Source organism: Camellia sinensis, chromosome 9, assembly GCF_055761805.1.
Source record: "Camellia sinensis isolate YWXY chromosome 9, ASM5576180v1, whole genome shotgun sequence".
NCBI lineage: Eukaryota > Viridiplantae > Streptophyta > Magnoliopsida > Ericales > Theaceae > Camellia > Camellia sinensis.
Window position 1 is genome coordinate 10,389,019 of NC_138969.1, and position 18,009 is coordinate 10,407,027.

The 18,009-nt window shown below is 38.2% G+C and overlaps 1 protein-coding gene across 1 annotated transcript; it reads left to right on the forward strand.

Moving 5' to 3' along the window:
* Positions 1 to 426: 426 nt before the first annotated feature.
* Positions 427 to 15,122, forward strand: LOC114284945 (uncharacterized). Its single transcript, XM_082886108.1, has 3 exons — positions 427 to 2,080; positions 14,138 to 14,592; positions 14,664 to 15,122. The coding sequence occupies exons 2-3, from the start codon at positions 14,139 to 14,141 to the stop codon at positions 14,816 to 14,818; spliced, it is 609 nt and encodes a 202-aa protein (XP_082742234.1). The 5' UTR covers positions 427 to 2,080; position 14,138; the 3' UTR covers positions 14,819 to 15,122.
* Positions 15,123 to 18,009: the final 2,887 nt, after the last annotated feature.

Below are 18,009 nucleotides of genomic sequence, written 5' to 3' on the forward strand. Positions count from 1 at the left end.
GAAGAGGCTCGTTTTAGGTAAAGGGAAAAAGGCAGGACTGTTCAAATTTCACGAAGTACGAAGACGGCGTGACAGCCGTCCTCAGTCAATCAGAGCATGCCATGTGCCATTAGAATGGGAAGCGTTTCAGTCTCTGTGATTGAAGAGACGTTACTGCCGGACAGCTAGAGCTCGGTGTGAAAGTAGCTCGGCTGGATAGGCTAAAAATCTATAGCTCGGTTGGAAAGGCTGGGAGTTTATAGCTCGGCTGGTTGACAGATAATCCCAATCATGCTAGGCAGATGGAATTAGGGGGCAATTGAGAGGGTAATTTATGTGAAAATTGGGCCGAGCTGGGTAATGGGCCGTTATGAGCCGCAGTACAAAGGGCCGAGTAAAATGGCCATGTAAGTTACTCCGGTCGTGTGGATATTTTGAAGTTAGTCCGGTCCGACAGAAGATCGAAGTTAGATCGGTCTAACGGTACTTTGGAGTTAGACCGGTCTTGGAGTTACACCGGTCATGACATATTAGTTTGGTCTAACCACGCCATAGGTTGTGCATAAGAAGCCGACGTAAGAGCAGTAAAAGGAAGAGCTAGTTCGGCTTATTCTGCGGCTGTGCATAGTCATGTTTACTTCGGTTATATTGGAGTTCGGCCATGATAAAACCATCTCACTTGGTTTAAGCAGTGAGGGGGGTGTTGAAGGATAAGCATTATCTTTCAGGAGTATGAATCCTAGGAGGACTCTGCATGGAGAAGTAAAAGTCCTACTAGGATTGTGCCACACGGAACCTATAAAAGCTCACAACATCACCTTTGGAGAGGTAACACAACTTTGCTTTCTGAATACACAGAGCTTTTGTCTATTGGTCAAGCTTACTGACTTAGGCATCGGAGAGATTTCCGGCACACACCCGCCGGCTAGCTCACGTTTGTGTTTTTAGGTGATAAAGCGACGACGTACAGAGGAGTGCAGACTTGATCAACAGGATTATACGAGAAGGTTTATTTCTTTCCCGTACACATCAGTTCACCTTCTTTCCTTTCTTAGACTGCTAAAAGCTTCGTCTGCTTGTGTAACTACTTGTTGTTCACTTTCCTTCCTTTCTTAGACTGGTAAAAGCTTTGTCTGTTTGTGTAACTACTTCTTGTTCACTTTCCTTCCTTTCTTAGACTGCTAAAAGTTTTGTCTACTTGTGTAACTACTTGTTGGCCCAAGTAACTTGTGAATCGACTAACAATATTCAAAAGCTTAAGTTTAAGTTATTTAGTAGTAAGGTAGTGATGCTTTATATGTCCAAGATCACCCACGTAAACTTCTGATGTGGGACAGGGTGTTACAAACTCCCCCACTTGTAAATCCTTGCCCACATAGTTGTGTGCATGGATTGGCTCTGATATCATTTGTAACGCCTCAACCCTTCACATGTCATCGGCATTGTCCGCTTTGGGTCACGCCCGCACGGATTTGTTCTTCCCAGTGGGTCACCCATCCTAGAATTACTCTAGCCTAAGCATGCTTAATTAGGGAGTTCTAATAGGGATCTAACCACCCAGGAAAAGGCCTCAATGCTATGTAAGGGTCCAGATTTTTTCTTTTATAACCCAGGAACTCCTCCTCCATTCCCAATGTGGGACACCGGGACCTAACAACTTGTTCATTCATTATTGTTTGCTTGTTTCATTCTATTCATTGTTGCAAGTTATTTAATTAATTTGTTTTTTTAACAAGGGGGTGAGTTAATTGTGGAGAGTTTGAGATCATCATGTGGCAAGGAACTCTTTCAATCCAGTCATGTTTCCCAGAAGGAAACTCTACTCCAAACTCTGCTAGGAGCCAACCAAGCTCTCCTAGAAGCCAACTGAGCTCGGCCAGAAGCCAACCTTCAACAATGGTGACAATTGAGATGCAACCCAAGAATTTAGCATCCGTAGTGGTTCTGCCACAGCCCTCCTCCCAGTCAGTTGTTTCATTGCAGCTCCTTGACCTTACCAACACTGTAATTGCAGAAATTTCTAACATGGTTCCAAGTGAAGTTACATCCGGGCCTGCCTGTGCTTCTCTATTGACATCACCCCTTGGATTGCTAAGAGAAAGTAAGTATATCCTGGACACTTACTAGTATCATTTTGGTTTGTTGTGTTTTTGAAAACAACCTATTTTGGAAACTTGACTAAACGTTAATTTTTTTGATCTTTTTTAAGTCACATTATTTCTCTACTTTTTTACATTTTTTTTTCCCGAAAAAAAGATAAAAAAATTAAAAAAATCAGTTTTTAACCTACTTTCCAAAATAAAGTAGTAAAAATATTGAAACTCTCATTCACTTTTATATAAAAAGGGGAGAAAAAAAACTTTTGTCATATTTTTGAAACTCTCATCCATGTCTATGTAGGGCTGGTCCTGAGTTTTTCAGAACCCAAGGCGAACCATTAAAATGGAGCCCTTTATAGCGCCGTTTAAGAACTCAGGTTTGGGATTAAAATAGTCACACAAAAAAAAAAAGAAAAAAAAAGAAGCTAAATAGCCTTAAATAGTAGCCTAGCCATTGTCAATAAGTTGACGGCCTGCCACCACAAGTGGTAAATGACAATTTCGCCACTTTAGACTAATTTTGAGGCCCAGATCTGACCGGTTCAGATTGATGAGTTATTTTTTTGTGTGTAAAATTAATTTTTTAATATTTTTTTTTGATAAATAGTGATAACTTTTTAATTTTGTGAGTAATTTTTTGACTTTTTGTCTTTTTTAAGACATGCCAAACTTGGCCTTAGTTAAATTTTGGGAGCCCATAGTGGCAGCCTTGCTCGACTTGGGTTAGGGCCGGGCCTGAGTCCATGCCCCAGTAACTTGTTGGTCTCATAACTTTAAATGCTTAAGCTCAAGCTTCTTAATAGCATGGTGCTTTATATGTCATCTATTATCCACATAACCGAAAATGGTGAACTCAAGTTATTTGATAGCAACCCACTTAAGTACGCAACATCCTCATTGTGCCTATGGCCCATGTACCTAATAACCTTCTTTGGCTAGGGATGTAGGACGTAGCTCTGCTCCCCTTATGGTCTTAGTCTCTCCACGGGATCCACCACCACGCTATTGTGCCATTGTGGGTAACCACATGTGGAGAGTGCTACACTGTCATGACACCCTTACGGGACCAGGGGATGCCTCCACTTCTTTCTAGCCCAATAACTTGAAGAAAGTGGGGCTACCAACATGACCCACAATGTTTAAGTCCATGTTACTTAGTAGCAAACTAATAGTGTTGAAAAATTTATAAAGAGGTAGTTGTGAATTGAAATAAACTCCATTTTGAATGAAATGGTGTAACCTTTAATGGTGTATTTTTGTTTTAAAGGAAGGGTCAAACCTCCATTTGAATGAAAGGGTGCAACCCTTTCATGGTGTCTCTTTATTTTAAAGGAAGGGTTATGTCCCTTCTTCATGCCTTTTCTAATCAAATTGAATAGGTGCCAACAAAGCCTATATAAAGGCAGCCTCATTCCAATTTTGATTGATTCCGAAAATTCATTTTCCTTGCCTTCATTTTGCTCTTTTGCATCCTTTATTCTTTATATTATTTTAGGAAAAATTTTAGAGAGTTATAGAACACAAGGTTCTAGTTCGCCGGACAAATTTGTTTGGAGTGCTACTACAAATTTGTGAAGATCATTGTATCCTGAGAGATAGACGCCACATAATCGTAAGTACCGTAGTAGGGCGAATCTGTCTTAAGGACAAAGTGTCACACACTCGACTTGGTCTTTTTATTTTTCGTTTGATTTGATAAAATAAATTCTGTAAGTTATTTATTTTATTTATTTGATTTTGTTTCAATTTATTTATTGTACACAGAAGATTGTTCCAATAATCTTAAGATAGATTCGAATTATTCTGTTTACAGAATTTTTTGTTTATTTCCTTTCTTCTTTCTTCTTCTTACAGAAATTATTTTCTGTGACTTTACAAAATAATATTCTGGTTGGAAAACAAATAGTAGTAATATACTGTTTGCCAGATAGTAGTAATATATTGTCTTTTTCTTTGACAACTAGTAGTAATATACTGGTATCATTAACAATTCAGAATATTTATTTGTGAAATTTTGTCAGAAATTAATTTTGGTTTTCTTAATTTATTTATGAGTGTTCTTTAATTAAAAAAATTTTGTTTTAGTTTTTTTTTTAATTATTGAAGTGTTACAGAAATTTAATTTTCTGTGTGGAATTAATTTGGTTAAATAAAATTTTATTTTATTTCTAAATTAATTGAAAAATAAAAGTTACATTCTTGTTTCTTTTATTTTTACAAAATTTAATTTTGTGAATTTGGATTAATTTTCTGTGTAGTATAAATTCTAATTATAATTTTGTTTCATAATTTAGAATTCATGGCTACTGAAACAAATGCTCAAACAAGTACTAGTGTGGTGGCTGCAATTGCGCCAACCCCTTCTCCTGTTGTGACAGTATCGGTAAATCACGGTGAGAAGCCAGAGAAGTTCTCTGGAACTGATTTTAAAAGATGGCAACAAAAAATGTTGTTCTATCTTACAACTCTGAACTTGGCTCGTTTTCTCCGTGAGGATGCTCCTATTATGAAAGAGGATGAACCCGATTGGCAAGTGGTTGCTGCGGTCGATGCTTGGAAATATGCTGATTTCCTTTGCCGGAACTACATCTTGAACGGACTTGACAAAATATTATATAACATCTACAGTCCTATCAAGACAGCAAAGGAACTTTGGGAGTCTTTGGAGAAAAAGTACAAAACGGAAGATGCCAGCTCAAAGAAATTTGTGGTTGGCAAATTCTTAGACTTTGTAATGGTTGATTCTAAGACTGTGATCAGTCAAGTTTAAGATCTCTAACTCATTCTGCATGACATTCACGCAGAAGGCATGCCTCTCAGTGAATCATTCCAAGTTGCAGTCTTAATTGAGAAATTACCACAAGGCTGGAAGGAATTCAAGAACTACTTCAAACACAAGCGCAAAGAAATGTCTTTAGAAGAATTAATTGTGCGTATGAGGATTGAGGAGGACAACCGCAATTCTGAAAAGTGGGCTGGTAAGCATCCTATGGAGTCTAAGGCAAATGTGGTAGAACATGCTTCAAAAACCAAGAAATGGAAGTCTTCTGGAGAAAGTTCATCACAAGGCTCTAAGTGGGGGGGGGGGAAGGAAAATAAAAAGTATAAGTTTAATGGCAAATGTTACATCTGTGACAAAGAGGGACATCGGGCCAAAGATTGCCATAGCAAAGGCAAAAGGAAAAGAAGAACAAACAAGAAGCCTGCTCAAGCCTATATGACCGAAGTTGACAATATTTTCAATGGTGTAGATGACATCAATCTTTCTGCAGTTTTTTCCGAGGCAAATCTTGTCGGAAATCCTAAAGAATGATGGGTGGACGCCGGTGCTACTCGCCATATTTGTGCCAACAAAAAGATGTTCACATCTTATTCTACAGTGGACAAAGGTGAACAACTTTTTATGGGTAACTTCTCAACTTCCAAAGTTGAAGGACAAGGAAAGATAGTACTTAAGATGACATCTGGAAAGGAACTCATTCTCAACGATGTGCTGCATGTACCGGACATTCGCAAGAATCTTGTTTCCGGATCTTTGTTGAGTAAGAATGGGTTTAGGCTAGTATTTGAGAGTGATAAATTTGTACTTACTAAAAATGGGATGTATGTAGGAAAAGGTTACATGTCTGATGGCCTTTTCAAGATGAATGTAATGACCGTTGTACCCTCAGTTATTAATAAAAATATATCTTTTTCTTACTTGCTTGAGTCTTCAAATTTGTAGCATGGTAGACTAGGACATGTTAATTATGGATCTTTACCTAAATTAATTAATATGGAATGTTTACCTAAATTTGACATTGATTCAAATCATAAATGTGAAATTTGCGTTGAGGCGAAATTATCCAAAACTCCTTTTCATTCAATTAAAAAAAGTATGGAACCACTTGAATTAATTCATAGTGACATTTGTAATTTTAAATCAATTCAAACTAGAGGTGGGAAAAAGTATTTTTTATAGATGACTGTAGTAGATATAGTTATGTTTATTTAATTCGAACCAAGAATGAAGTTTTGGAAAACTTTTATTCAATACAAGAACGAAGTTGAAAATCAACTTGGTAAGAAAATTAAGAAACTTAGAAGTGATAGAGGTGGCGAATATGAATCACCTTTTGGTGAATTTTGTAAAGAACATGGAATAATTTATCAAACCACCGCTCCTTACTCACCTCAGCAAAATGGAATTGCTGAAAGGAAAAATAGGGACTTTAAAAGAAATGATGAATGCCATGTTAATAAGTTCTGGATTACCTCAGAACTTGTGGGGGGAAGCAATACTTTCTGCAAATTATATTTTAAATAAAGTGTGTAGACGTCCCCGAACGTCTTGGGAGGGAATCCCGTCTTGTTCGTTTGGGCTCACTACAATTCGGACTCAAATTGTCACAGTTCTTAATCTGATCTCATAATGTGCGATGTGAGATTGATAAATCACCAAAGAGTCCAAATCCGGAAAATCGTTTTGAAAAATAGATATTTAGAAAGAAGTGCCAAACATGGACTGCTTTGCCAGATACAGAGTCGCTACCTAAATGTTTTATTTTTGGAAAATTTAGGAAACCCTGACTCGTTGCCTAAGGCCACATGTCCGTCATCACCAAAGTTTCCTCGGCTCTGGAACTTGGGTACGATTGGTGAAGGTCAGCTATGAGCACCCCCGTTCAAACGATCAAAGATCGGCCACTACTAAACATGATATCTCGTTTTTGAAAACACATGCGTTCTTATTCCGATTAATTAGCTAGAATTACTATGTGATGTGCGCAGCAAAACAAGTATAGACTAGATCGCCTAATTTGGAACAAAGCATCGCATATCCGTTTGTTTGGAAAGTGATTTGAAGTTTGCTACTCGTACGTAGGCTAAAATACGGATTTCAATGAATTATCCCAATTCAAGCAATCCAACCTTCACCCACAGGCATTCAGGCAGTTATATCACCTAAGCAATTAGCCTCATGGAAAGCATGCTGTCATGTTAACATTCATACTCATGCGAGATGCTAAAGCATAAACGCTTACAGTGTACTCCGAGCCAAAACAAGAAACTAGTTAGTAATCATGCATGATCCTAGTTCATGTTAACAATGGCTAATGCAACGCATGCAAAATGCAACTACGATAGGCTCGGCTATTCTAAACATGGCATATGGAATGCAACAGATAACATGTATTCAACTTGGAATTGAAATACAGTGCAGTTAGTATGATGTGCCGAGCCCGGTGCATGCGGGACAAATAAATGGATACAAACATGCGAGCATAAGTATGCTAATTGAAACATGCCCTAATCTAACCATCATAAGCTAGTAAATAAAAGCGAGAAAGACGTGGGGTTGGAAGACATACACACACTCACGCACACTTATTACACAATTGCCCTCGCTCGGAGGGTCCGAAAGAATAATACAAATTTAATTAACTAACAAGCTAATTAAATATTACACAACCACTTAACTAATTAACAAATTAACTAGTCAACTAAAGCAGTAAAGAGGCCGCCGCAGCTCCGCCTCGGAATGCTTGGATGATGCATGCTCGATTCGCCTCGCTCGGAAACCCGTCGCCATGCCACTGTTGCCTCTGTTCACACTGTTTTGCACCTCAGAGAACCATGAAAACATTTGTGATGCTTTCGAAACACTCCATGCACACTTTGGGATGCCACCGGCCAAGATAGAACATTACCGGCCATGAAAATTTGGCCATCGGCCAAATATTGGATCACCGGCTTGACATTGATGGTCGGTCGGTAGTGAAAGTGGATGGCCGGCCATTTATTCCTGCGGAATACTGGTTTTGCTGCAACAGAGGACAGACAATGCATGTCATGGAATTTTCAAGACAGTGTGTGCATAGCCACCCTTCCTATCATGCTATGATCTCAAAGGAGTGTGGCCCTCGGTACTCGGGCCACCAATCACGTATTTCGACGCATGATGGCCAAAGGTACCAAGTTTACAAATCAATGTAAATGCATGCAACAAAACAAATGAATGTTTCACGCCCTATCATTTTGAGATCAAGGGCGTCGGCGACCGAGGATTGAGACGTGTTTCGTCACTTTAAGTACGAACGCACCTCATTTCTCATGTTTAGTTTGACACCCCAAACCAAACACAATGCAATTTATGTATGCGATATGGCTCAAATATGTAAAATGGCTCAAGTATGCAGCATGAGACTAAGTTAGCAAAGCATGCCAAATGTAATGCAAACTAAACATGCAAACGTGCAATATGCCAAGCATGCAAAATGCAATGTAGCAAACATGGAAAAATATGCAATGGAACTAGCATGTGACAACACACAATGAACCAAATATGCAACCAACATGAGACAAACATGCAATGGTGGACTTAAACCGCAAAGGGCAGACCTCAGCCTTGCCATAAACAGCGGCCAAAAGTGATGGGTGAAGGCACCAAAATGTAAAGCAAACAAGCATGCTAATTAGCCTATCACCTAAACATGAAGAGGGAACTTTTAAACACATTCAAAAGAGACTAACATGGACAAATGGCAAGCATGAAAATCTCTGAAAATGTGCAAGGGATGATGCCAAATCACCTAAACCATGCAAGTAAGGTATACAATGAAGGCCAAAACTTGAGGCTAACAAAAGGGTTCAAGCCATGGTCATACCAACCAAGCCTCAAAGAGCCAAAATGACTTAAATTAGTCCTAAGGCAGACCAAAATAAGGCTAGGACATACATTGGATGGGGTCAAAACATGCTAAGAAATGGGCCTAAAACAAAGGGCATTCAAGGCCACAAAAGGGAGCATTCTACTACAATTATCACAACCAAACATGGCATGGATTATGTGATGAAAAACAGAGTTATAATATGCCAAAATGTCCCCCAAAACCCACTTAGATGGCATCTAAATGACTTAAACAAAGAGGCATGCACAATGGCCCAAACATGGAGCATAAGACCACAACTCTTCAAGACATTGAAAGGGTGGTAGATGCAAGTATATAAGCATAAAACATGGACTGAAATAGCATGATAAGTGATTCCAAATCACTGAAATGGCTCAAGCAAAGCATGCTCATGACTCACACACTCAAAGCCTACAAGCTAGAATGCAAAGAAGCTACACAAAGCATGGAAAACATGGCTAAGACAACCAAATTCAAACCTCAAGCATGGTAAAACATGACTAAAAACTTCACAAAGCTAAGCCAAAACATGTGAGCATGGTGGTCCAAATGCAAGACGCATGTTATGATAATAAAGGGGATTACAAAGTAAGTGTATGGTGCATGCAATGGACTATCAATCCGACCAAAAACAGAGGTATAATATGACCAAATAACACCCAAAAGCCTCTGAGATGGAGCTAAAACCAACTAAGCATGCATGCTACCTTTATGAGCCAAAAACACAAGCATATGAGACATAAGGGGAGAGGGGTGTCCCTCCCCTATGCAAGACCTCAAAACCCCTTCACCACCACTAAAAATCCTCTGGATTTTAGTGGTGAGAAGGCCAACACACGAAAGTTCCCAAAGCTCAACAAAGAAGGCACAAAAAAGGGCCAAACAAGGCCTAAAAGGAGGAGGACAACCCCAAGCGCAAAAGTGACCATAATGAAACATCTTAAACATGAAAAATCAGAACTTTTATCAGTTATACATAAAGCTCAAAACAGCATGCAAGATAGGTTAAAAGCTAGTGCAAGAATGGAAAATACAAAGCAATATTGCTCACCCTTGAAGAACACTTCAAGAACAGCAACTCCAGCCCCTTCCTCTGATCAAAACCAGCTCAAAACTCCAAAAACAACCTCTCAACACCTTAACAACCCAAGTATGGTGTAACACTAGGTGTCTTAGTGCAAAACTAAGAACAAAACTTAGTTTTGAACACTCTAACCCACACAAATGTAGAGAGGGAGGGAGATATAGAGAGAGAGTGATATATATGACATATATATCTCTGATTTGCTGAACCCCTCTAATGGAAGGAGAGGCCTCCTTTTATAGAACAAAACAAGGACCAAAGCTTCTTAGAGAAGCTAAGGCAAATGGGTCAAGCTTCCTCAAGAAGCTTGGGGAAGCTAAGACAAAGGGTTCAACCTTTTGGAGGAAGCTAAGACAAAGGGTCTAAGCTTCTTTAAGAAGCTTAGAGCAAAAAGGTGCAAAGGGTGCAAGTCCTTCATACACGTGTATGGAGGACAAGTTCGTGCACTCCAACTGGCACAGCTGGCATGTATAATGCCTGAAAAAGGCAAAAAGGAGGCACCGGCCAGGAAAAGAGACAATCGGCCAAATATCTGTGCCGACCGACCAAACAATTGGTCGGTAGAAAGAAAGAAAGGTCGGTGGCTTCATGCCACGGCCGGTGGGTTTAAGGGATGGCTAACAAGCCACTTCCTACCCTCAGGTGCAAAAACCACAAGTCCTTGGTTCACAACCAAGCACAAAACAGTCAAGTCGAGAGATCTTAAGGCAAGGCGCGCAGCCAAGTCCTTTGGGATCTCAAAATGAACACGAACATGGATGATCATCGAGTGTTCAAACGATGACGTCCAAGTCTTCAGGACGATCAAAAATGGGGTGTCTACAAAGTGCCCTGAAAGAAAGTGAATCAAACACCTTATGAAATGTGGCATGGGAGAGTATCATCCTACAAATACTTAAAAGTGTGGGGGTGTTTGGTTAAAGTGGCTATTCCTAGTCCTAAAAAGACTAAGATAGGTCCTAAGACCATTGATTGCATTTTCATTGGTTATGCGAAGAATAGTAGTGCATATTGATTTTTGATTTATAAATCAGAACATACCGAAATGCATGTAAATACCATTATTGAGTCTCGGAATGCATCATTCTTTGAACATGTATTTCCAAATAAGACTAGACAAGGGACTAGTACTAATAAAAGATCTTTTGATGCTATTACTAGTAATGATCAAGAACAAGATCAAGAGCAAGAGATAGATCAAAATGAGGAAGAGGAACTTAGACGTAGTAAACGTACTAGAACCTCAAAAACTTTTGGTCTAGATTTTCTAACATATTTTTTAGAAAATGAGTCTTTAAAGAGGCTATGTCCAGTCCTGAAGCTGCTTTATGGAAAAAAACGTCAATAGTGAAGTTGAATCCATCTTGCAAAATCACACTTGGAAATTAGTGGACTTACTACCAGGTTGTAAACCTCTTGGATATAATTGGATTTCAGAAGGAAAATGAAAGCGGATGGATCAATTGACAAATACAAGGCAAGACTTGTGGTCAAAGGTTTTAGACAAAAATAAGGTCTTGATTACTTTGACACTTACTCACCGGTTACTAGAATAACATCTATTAGAATGCTAATTGCTATTGCGTCTTTATACAATCTGGAAATTCCTCAAATGGATGTGAAAACCGCTTTCTTAAATAGTGAGTTAGATGAAAAAATTTACATGGAACAACTAGAAGGTTTTTTTGTTCCAGGAAAAGAAAAGAAAGTGTGTAAATTGGTTAAATCATTATATGGTTTAAAACAAGCGCCAAAGCAATGGCATGAGAAATTTGACAAGGCAATGATGTTAAATGGATTTAAAATTAATGAGTGTAACAAATGTATTTATATTAAAAACACAGACAAATGTTATGTCATTGTATGTCATTATGTAGATGATATGCTCATCATAGGTAGTAATAATGATATGATTAAAACTACCAAGAAAATGTTGAATAAACATTTTGACATGAAGGACATGGATATTGCTGATGTAATCCTTGGTATGAAAATTACCAAAACATTAGAAGGTTATGCTTTGTCACAATCTCATTTTATTGAGAAAATACTTGACAAATATAGCAAAGATGATGATCATCTTGCTAGAACACCTATAGATGTTAATTTGTTTCTATCCAAGAATGTACAGGAAAGTATTTCTCAATTAGAGTATGCCCAAATTATTGGAAGCTTAATGTACTTGATGAACTGCACTCGCCCGGATATTGCTTATGCAGTAAGTAAATTAAGTAGATATACGAGTAATCTAGGAGTAGAACACTGGAAAGCAATTATAAGGGTTCTAAGATATCTCCGATTTACTCGTAACATTGGGCTGAATTATACTAGATATCCAGCAGTACTCGAAGGTTACTGTGATGCAAACTGAATATCAGATACTAGAGACTCAAAATCCACCAGTGGGTATGTCTTTACTCTTGGTGGGGCGGCTGTATCTTGGAGATCTTCAAAACAGACTTGTATTGCTAGATCTACTATGGACTCAGAATTCATAGCTTTAGACAAAGCTGGGGAAGAGGCAGAATGGCTTCGCCACTTCCTCGAAGATATTCCCATGTGGTCAAAACCGGTGCCTGCTATATGCATACATTGCGATAGTCAATCAACAATAGGTAGAGCATAGAGTCATATATATAACGGTAAGTCACGATACATTCGTCGTCGACATAATACCGTAAGACAACTACTCTCTAATGGAATTATTTCCATTGAATATGTGAAGTCTAAAGACAACATAGCAGATCCACTAACAAAAGGGTTAGCAAGAGAGTTAGTTGAGAATTCATCGAGGGGAATGGGACTTAAGCTTATTAAATAAGAGTTACCACAGCGGCAACCCAACCTAGTTGATTGGAGATCCCAAGATCTAGGTTCAAAGGGAGAACCGAGTTGTGATTTAGTCAAAAGGATCACTAGAGAGTCAAACTCCTACCCATTTACTATGATGAAATAGTGATGTCTGCAGCGTTTTAGGTTAAGTAATATTTTTAATGATTCTTATATCTAGATATACCTAGTGGAGTATGGCAGGATACTCTTCATAAGAATCACCTATATGAATGTGAATTGGGCCGGTTCTATGAGATTTGTGAAGGGCTACAAGTCTTTAGCACACTCATGAAAGACCAGGTTGTTTAGGGCCAAAATGAACACAATAGTAAGAGCTAAACTGTGTCTAGGGATATACTGTGTGAGTTTTATTGTCTTGGTTTACACAAACGGATGAACAGTTCAAGACATCATGTTCACTGGTTAGCTAGTAAATCCGATAGTGTCTCACAAGGGAAGGTTCAAAGCCAAAAACTACCAATCCTTTGCAGAATATTTTCAATTTCTGTACTCTCTGTAATTTCATCATGTTGTTGCATTTTCTCTCTGTCAATTTCACTCATATGGGGGATTGTTGGAAAATTTATAAAGAGGTAGTTGTGAATTGAAATAGATTCCATTTTGAATGAAAGGGTGTAACCTTTCAAGGTGTCCTTTTGTTTTAAAGGAAGGATCAAACCTCCGTTTGAATGAAAGGGTGCAACCCTTTCATGGTGTCTCTTTATTTTAAAGGAAGGGTTATGTCCCTTATTCATGCCTTTTATATTCAAATTGAATAGGTGCCAACAAAGCCTACATAAAGGCTGCCCCATTCCAATTTTGATTGATTTCGAAAATTCATTTTCCTTGCCTTCATTTTTCTCTATTGCATTATTTATTCTTCATATTATTTTAGGAAAAATTTCAGAGAGTTATAGAACACAAGGTTCTAGTTCGCCGGACAAATTTTTTTGAAGTGCTACAACAAATTTGTGAAAATCATTGTATCCTGGGAGATAGACGCCACATAACCGTAAGCACCGTAGGGGGGTGAATCTGTCTTAAGGACAGAGTGTCACACACTCGACTTGATCTTTTCATTTTTCGTTCGATTCGATAAAATAAATTCTGTAAGTTATTTATTTTATTTATTTGATTTTGTTTCAATTTATTTATTGTACACGGAAGATTGTTCCAACAAATAGTGCCTTACATGCCGTCTAGTCTTTTAGGGAGACAATGAGACTTGACTTCTTTCTAGGGAGACAACGAGACTTGACCTCATACCTCACGGAATCAAGACTCTGATACCCTGTTAAATCAATAGTTGTGCCAAAAGCTTAAAATATTAAGAAATGGGCACAACAAATCCATGACTTGATTCTTTATCTTCTTTATGAAGCTAGCTATAAGCATCATGATCACAAATCCATGACTTGATTCTTTATCTTCATATAACATTTGACAGGGATAAAAGCCACCATAAATCTTAGAATGTACGTGCCTCTGTACCAAGCGGCACTTAATGGTGATTGGGAAAAAGCCAAAGAATTCATCAAGTTGCATCCATCTGCACTATCTGCTAGGATCACAAAGGGGCAGGAAACAGTTCTTCACATTGCAGGTGGAGCCAAACAGATCAAGTTTGTGGAAGAGTTAGTCAAATTGATGGACATGAGGGATTTGGAATTACAAAACAAGCATGATAACACAGCGCTTTGTTTTGCTGTCGCATCGGGAAACACGAGAATTGCTGAGGTAATGGTGAAAAAGAACATTAACTTGCCAACTGTGAGGGGTAGTAAGGGATTGACAGCAGTCCACATGGCTGCATTGTTAGGTCACAGAGACACGGTGTTGTTTCTCTGCTCGGTGACTAGGGTTGAAGATCTAACAAAAGAAGATTTCATTGGGCTACTTGTTGCTACTATTAGTTCAGATTTGTATGGTAAGATGACATTATGCATACTTGCTTATTGTTTTCAGACTAGGTGATTAACCCTCTTCTTCTGTTTGTAGATGTCGCTCTTCACATACTTGATTATCGACCAGAATTAGCAATTGAGCAAGATTCGAATGGGGAGACAGCCTTTCATGTTTTAGCTCGAAAACGCCCAACATTTTTTGGCAAAAGTGGGCTGGAAGTCTGGCATAGATTTATATATCCATGTTAGTTTCACTATTTATGTGTAAATTTTTATAATTGAATAATTGATATACATCATGCTGCTTTTAGACAACTCTACATTTTCACTATTCCATATGGTTATTGTGATTAATGACCCACTAGTGAGCTGATCAGCTTAGCTTGTTAGTAAATTTGATCACCAGCCAAAACAATTACAGTCTAGCTGTCTTTTTTCTTAAAAGGGGTCTATGTGGGATAATTCAAGGAGTTTAGCTACTGTTGCGCCCAGACCAACAGCTTCTTCTGTACTATGTCCAAGTTTTAGAGTAGCAAAACCATCCACAATTGTAACTCTCTCTCTCTATATATATATATATATATATACCTTACATTGTTACACACGCACACATAAAATAAGTGTAAGGTAAATTACACTAATCTCCCCTGAGGTTTAACGATATGGCTACATTTTGGAAAATAATATTTTGGAAACACAATCTTCCATTAACCAAATGTTGTGATTGGAATTGCAACAAACCGCTTATTCAGTAGACTACTTCAGTACATAGAAGAAGTTTTTGGTATGCCACGTATTTTCTATCTTTTTTACCTGCATCTTCAACAATCTATAGATTGATTTACTTTTCCTCTGATGTTAGGTTCCAAGGTAGTTCATGACAAAAAACTACTAGACATGCAATCTCTAGAGTTGGTGAAACGTTTCTGGGGACAAATATTGTTATTGGATGATGCACAGATTGGAAATATACTTAAAAGCCCTTCGCGACCATTATTTGTTACTGCTGAGTTAGGAAACTTTGAGTTTGTTTTGAGCTCCTTCATTCTTACCCTGATCTAATTTGGAAGGTTGATGAGCAAAGTCGGAGCATTTTTCACATTGCGGTCATCCATCGCCAAGAAAAGATCTTCACCCTTATTTATGACATTGGAGCTCACAAAGATTTGATTACTGCTTATCAAGATTCAAGCAATACCAACATGTTACACTTGGCTAGAAAATTGGCTCCATTCAATGGACTTAATATCATCTCTGGTGCTGCACTTCAAATGCAACGGGAACTCTTGTGGTTTAAGGTAATTCTAAAGTTGTGTTCAATTCAACATTTTCTCTAAGTTATTGGGTAACATATTTAGAATATATTGTATTTGATAGTAATGATAGTAAGGCGATTATGAAAAAAATTTAAAATATGAAAAGTCACCAAGGACAATTGTAAAAATTTTATTTGTTTATATTATTTTATATTAATAAAAAATTAATATGAATGTGCTAAATTTTATTTAATTTGTGATTTGAAAGATTTAAATTATCTTTGTCAAATTATTGGAATTAAATAATAGATATTGACTTTGGTGGAAAAAAATATTCCTTATAGTATTCTTAGTACTTGCTCATTGACCCAGTGAAAAGAAATAAATTATGGAGTCATCGTTGGTTTTGCTAGCTTAAACTTTTAGATATGATCACTGCTAACTATTTAATTACCACCTTATTTAAGACTCTTACATTTAATTGTGTAATGATTAAATTCTTTTAAATTTCAAAAGGAAGTGGAGAAGAATGTACAACCATCATACAAGGAGATGAGAGACATGGAAGGTCGAACACCGCGAATGTTGTTCACCGAGGAGCACATGGGACTAGTGAAAGCCGGGGAAAGGTGGATGAAAGGCATTGCCTCATCATGCATGCTTGTCGTAGCACTTATCACCACAGTAATGTTTGCTGCTATTTTCACTGTCCCAAGAGGCAATAACGACATAGGCATCCTAAATTTTCTTCAAGCCAAGACATTCATGCTTTTCGCCATATCAGACGCATTTGCCTTGTTCTCCTCAGTCTCCGCTATACTAATGTTCTTGTCTGTCCTCACTTCTTATAGCGATCCCGAGTTTGTCCCTTTTATGTACAGTGTTCTGGACTTAGGTTCCGTGGAGTTGATAGTTGTATATCTTGTTGTCATCCTTTAATTCCCTATGTTTGAGTTTTATAATGTGTTGGGCGTGTTTCGAACAGGTAGGTTGAGTTTTGGTCTTAAGTGTTGTTGCCCAGATTTTTGGTGTTACACTCGAGTGGATGATTCTGCACTCGAGCGGAGTTCGTTTCTTTGGTGGTACGCTCGAGCGGGTCTCTTTGCGCTCGAGCGGGGTTTACATGCTTCCAGTATTTCGTGCCTCTGCAAAACTTCTGCAGTGGTGATTTTCATGCTCGAGCGGGTTTTCCTGCGCTCGAGCGTGTCGTGCTCGAGCGGGTAACTTGGCGCTCGAGCGGGTAGTTCAATGTCGGTGAAAGTTCTGGGAGGGGGTAATCTACGCTCGAGCGGACTGGTTTTCACGCTCGAGCGGATGTATTTTGTTTTTGTGTCTTGGCGTTCGAGCGGGACTTCTTGCGCTTGAGCGGGTCCAGTTTTTGTGCTTGACGCTCGAGCGTTCTATTATCCGCTCAAGTGGATCATGCGTATAGCAATTGGCAGCTGGGCATTTTTGAATCACTTTTCAACTTCCACTCTCTCTCTTACTTTTTTGAAAAGCCATTTTTGAGAGCTTTTCTCACTACTTTCTCCATTCTCTCTTAGGATTGATCTAGTTAGAGTGTTCTCCTGCCCTTTAGCCTTTACAAAAAGTGTGTTGATCGTCGAGGGCTACGTTTTGATCCGAAAAGTTTGGAGTTTGGAGCACTTTGAGTTTGGTCTTCTTCTCCGTTTGAGCTCTAACTTCGAGGTAGGGATATCCTACTCCATCTTATGAGCTTTATCTTTAAATTTTGGTATTTCGATATGTTGGGGGTTGTTGGGTAAGTTTTAGAAAGTTTGGGGTCTTTGTGAAATTTTCAAAAGATGGGATTTCAAACATATAAACCCTTATGTATGTAATACATTGGAAGATGGACTTGGTGCTGGATTATCGATGGAGAATGGAACCTTAGGGTTGGTATTGTAAATATGGGAAAAAGCCCTAATTGTTATGATAAATTAATTTGTATAATTAATTTAGGGAAATGAGAAATTGAATAGGAAATATCCAAATTGGAAAGGTACGGGATCAAAGAGTGTAGTTGGATTAATTTATCGCTCACCTAGACAAAATGTTGATATTTTATTCATTCGATGCATTTATTTTCTGTTTAGAAATAACTGCTTTGGGCTATCAGTGGGGAATAGTCTTGATTGTTGTAGACAATACATGATGATTAGGCAAATTAAAACTAATCAATTG

Excerpts from the sequence above, each read along its gene's own strand:
- LOC114284945 (XM_082886108.1), top strand. The coding sequence starts at position 14,139 with ATGTACGTGCCTCTGTACCAAGCGGCACTTAATGGTGATTGGGAAAAA. Across the intron at positions 14,593-14,663 it reads TATTAGTTCAGATTTGTATG|ATGTCGCTCTTCACATACTT; the intron begins GTAAGATGACAT and ends TTCTGTTTGTAG.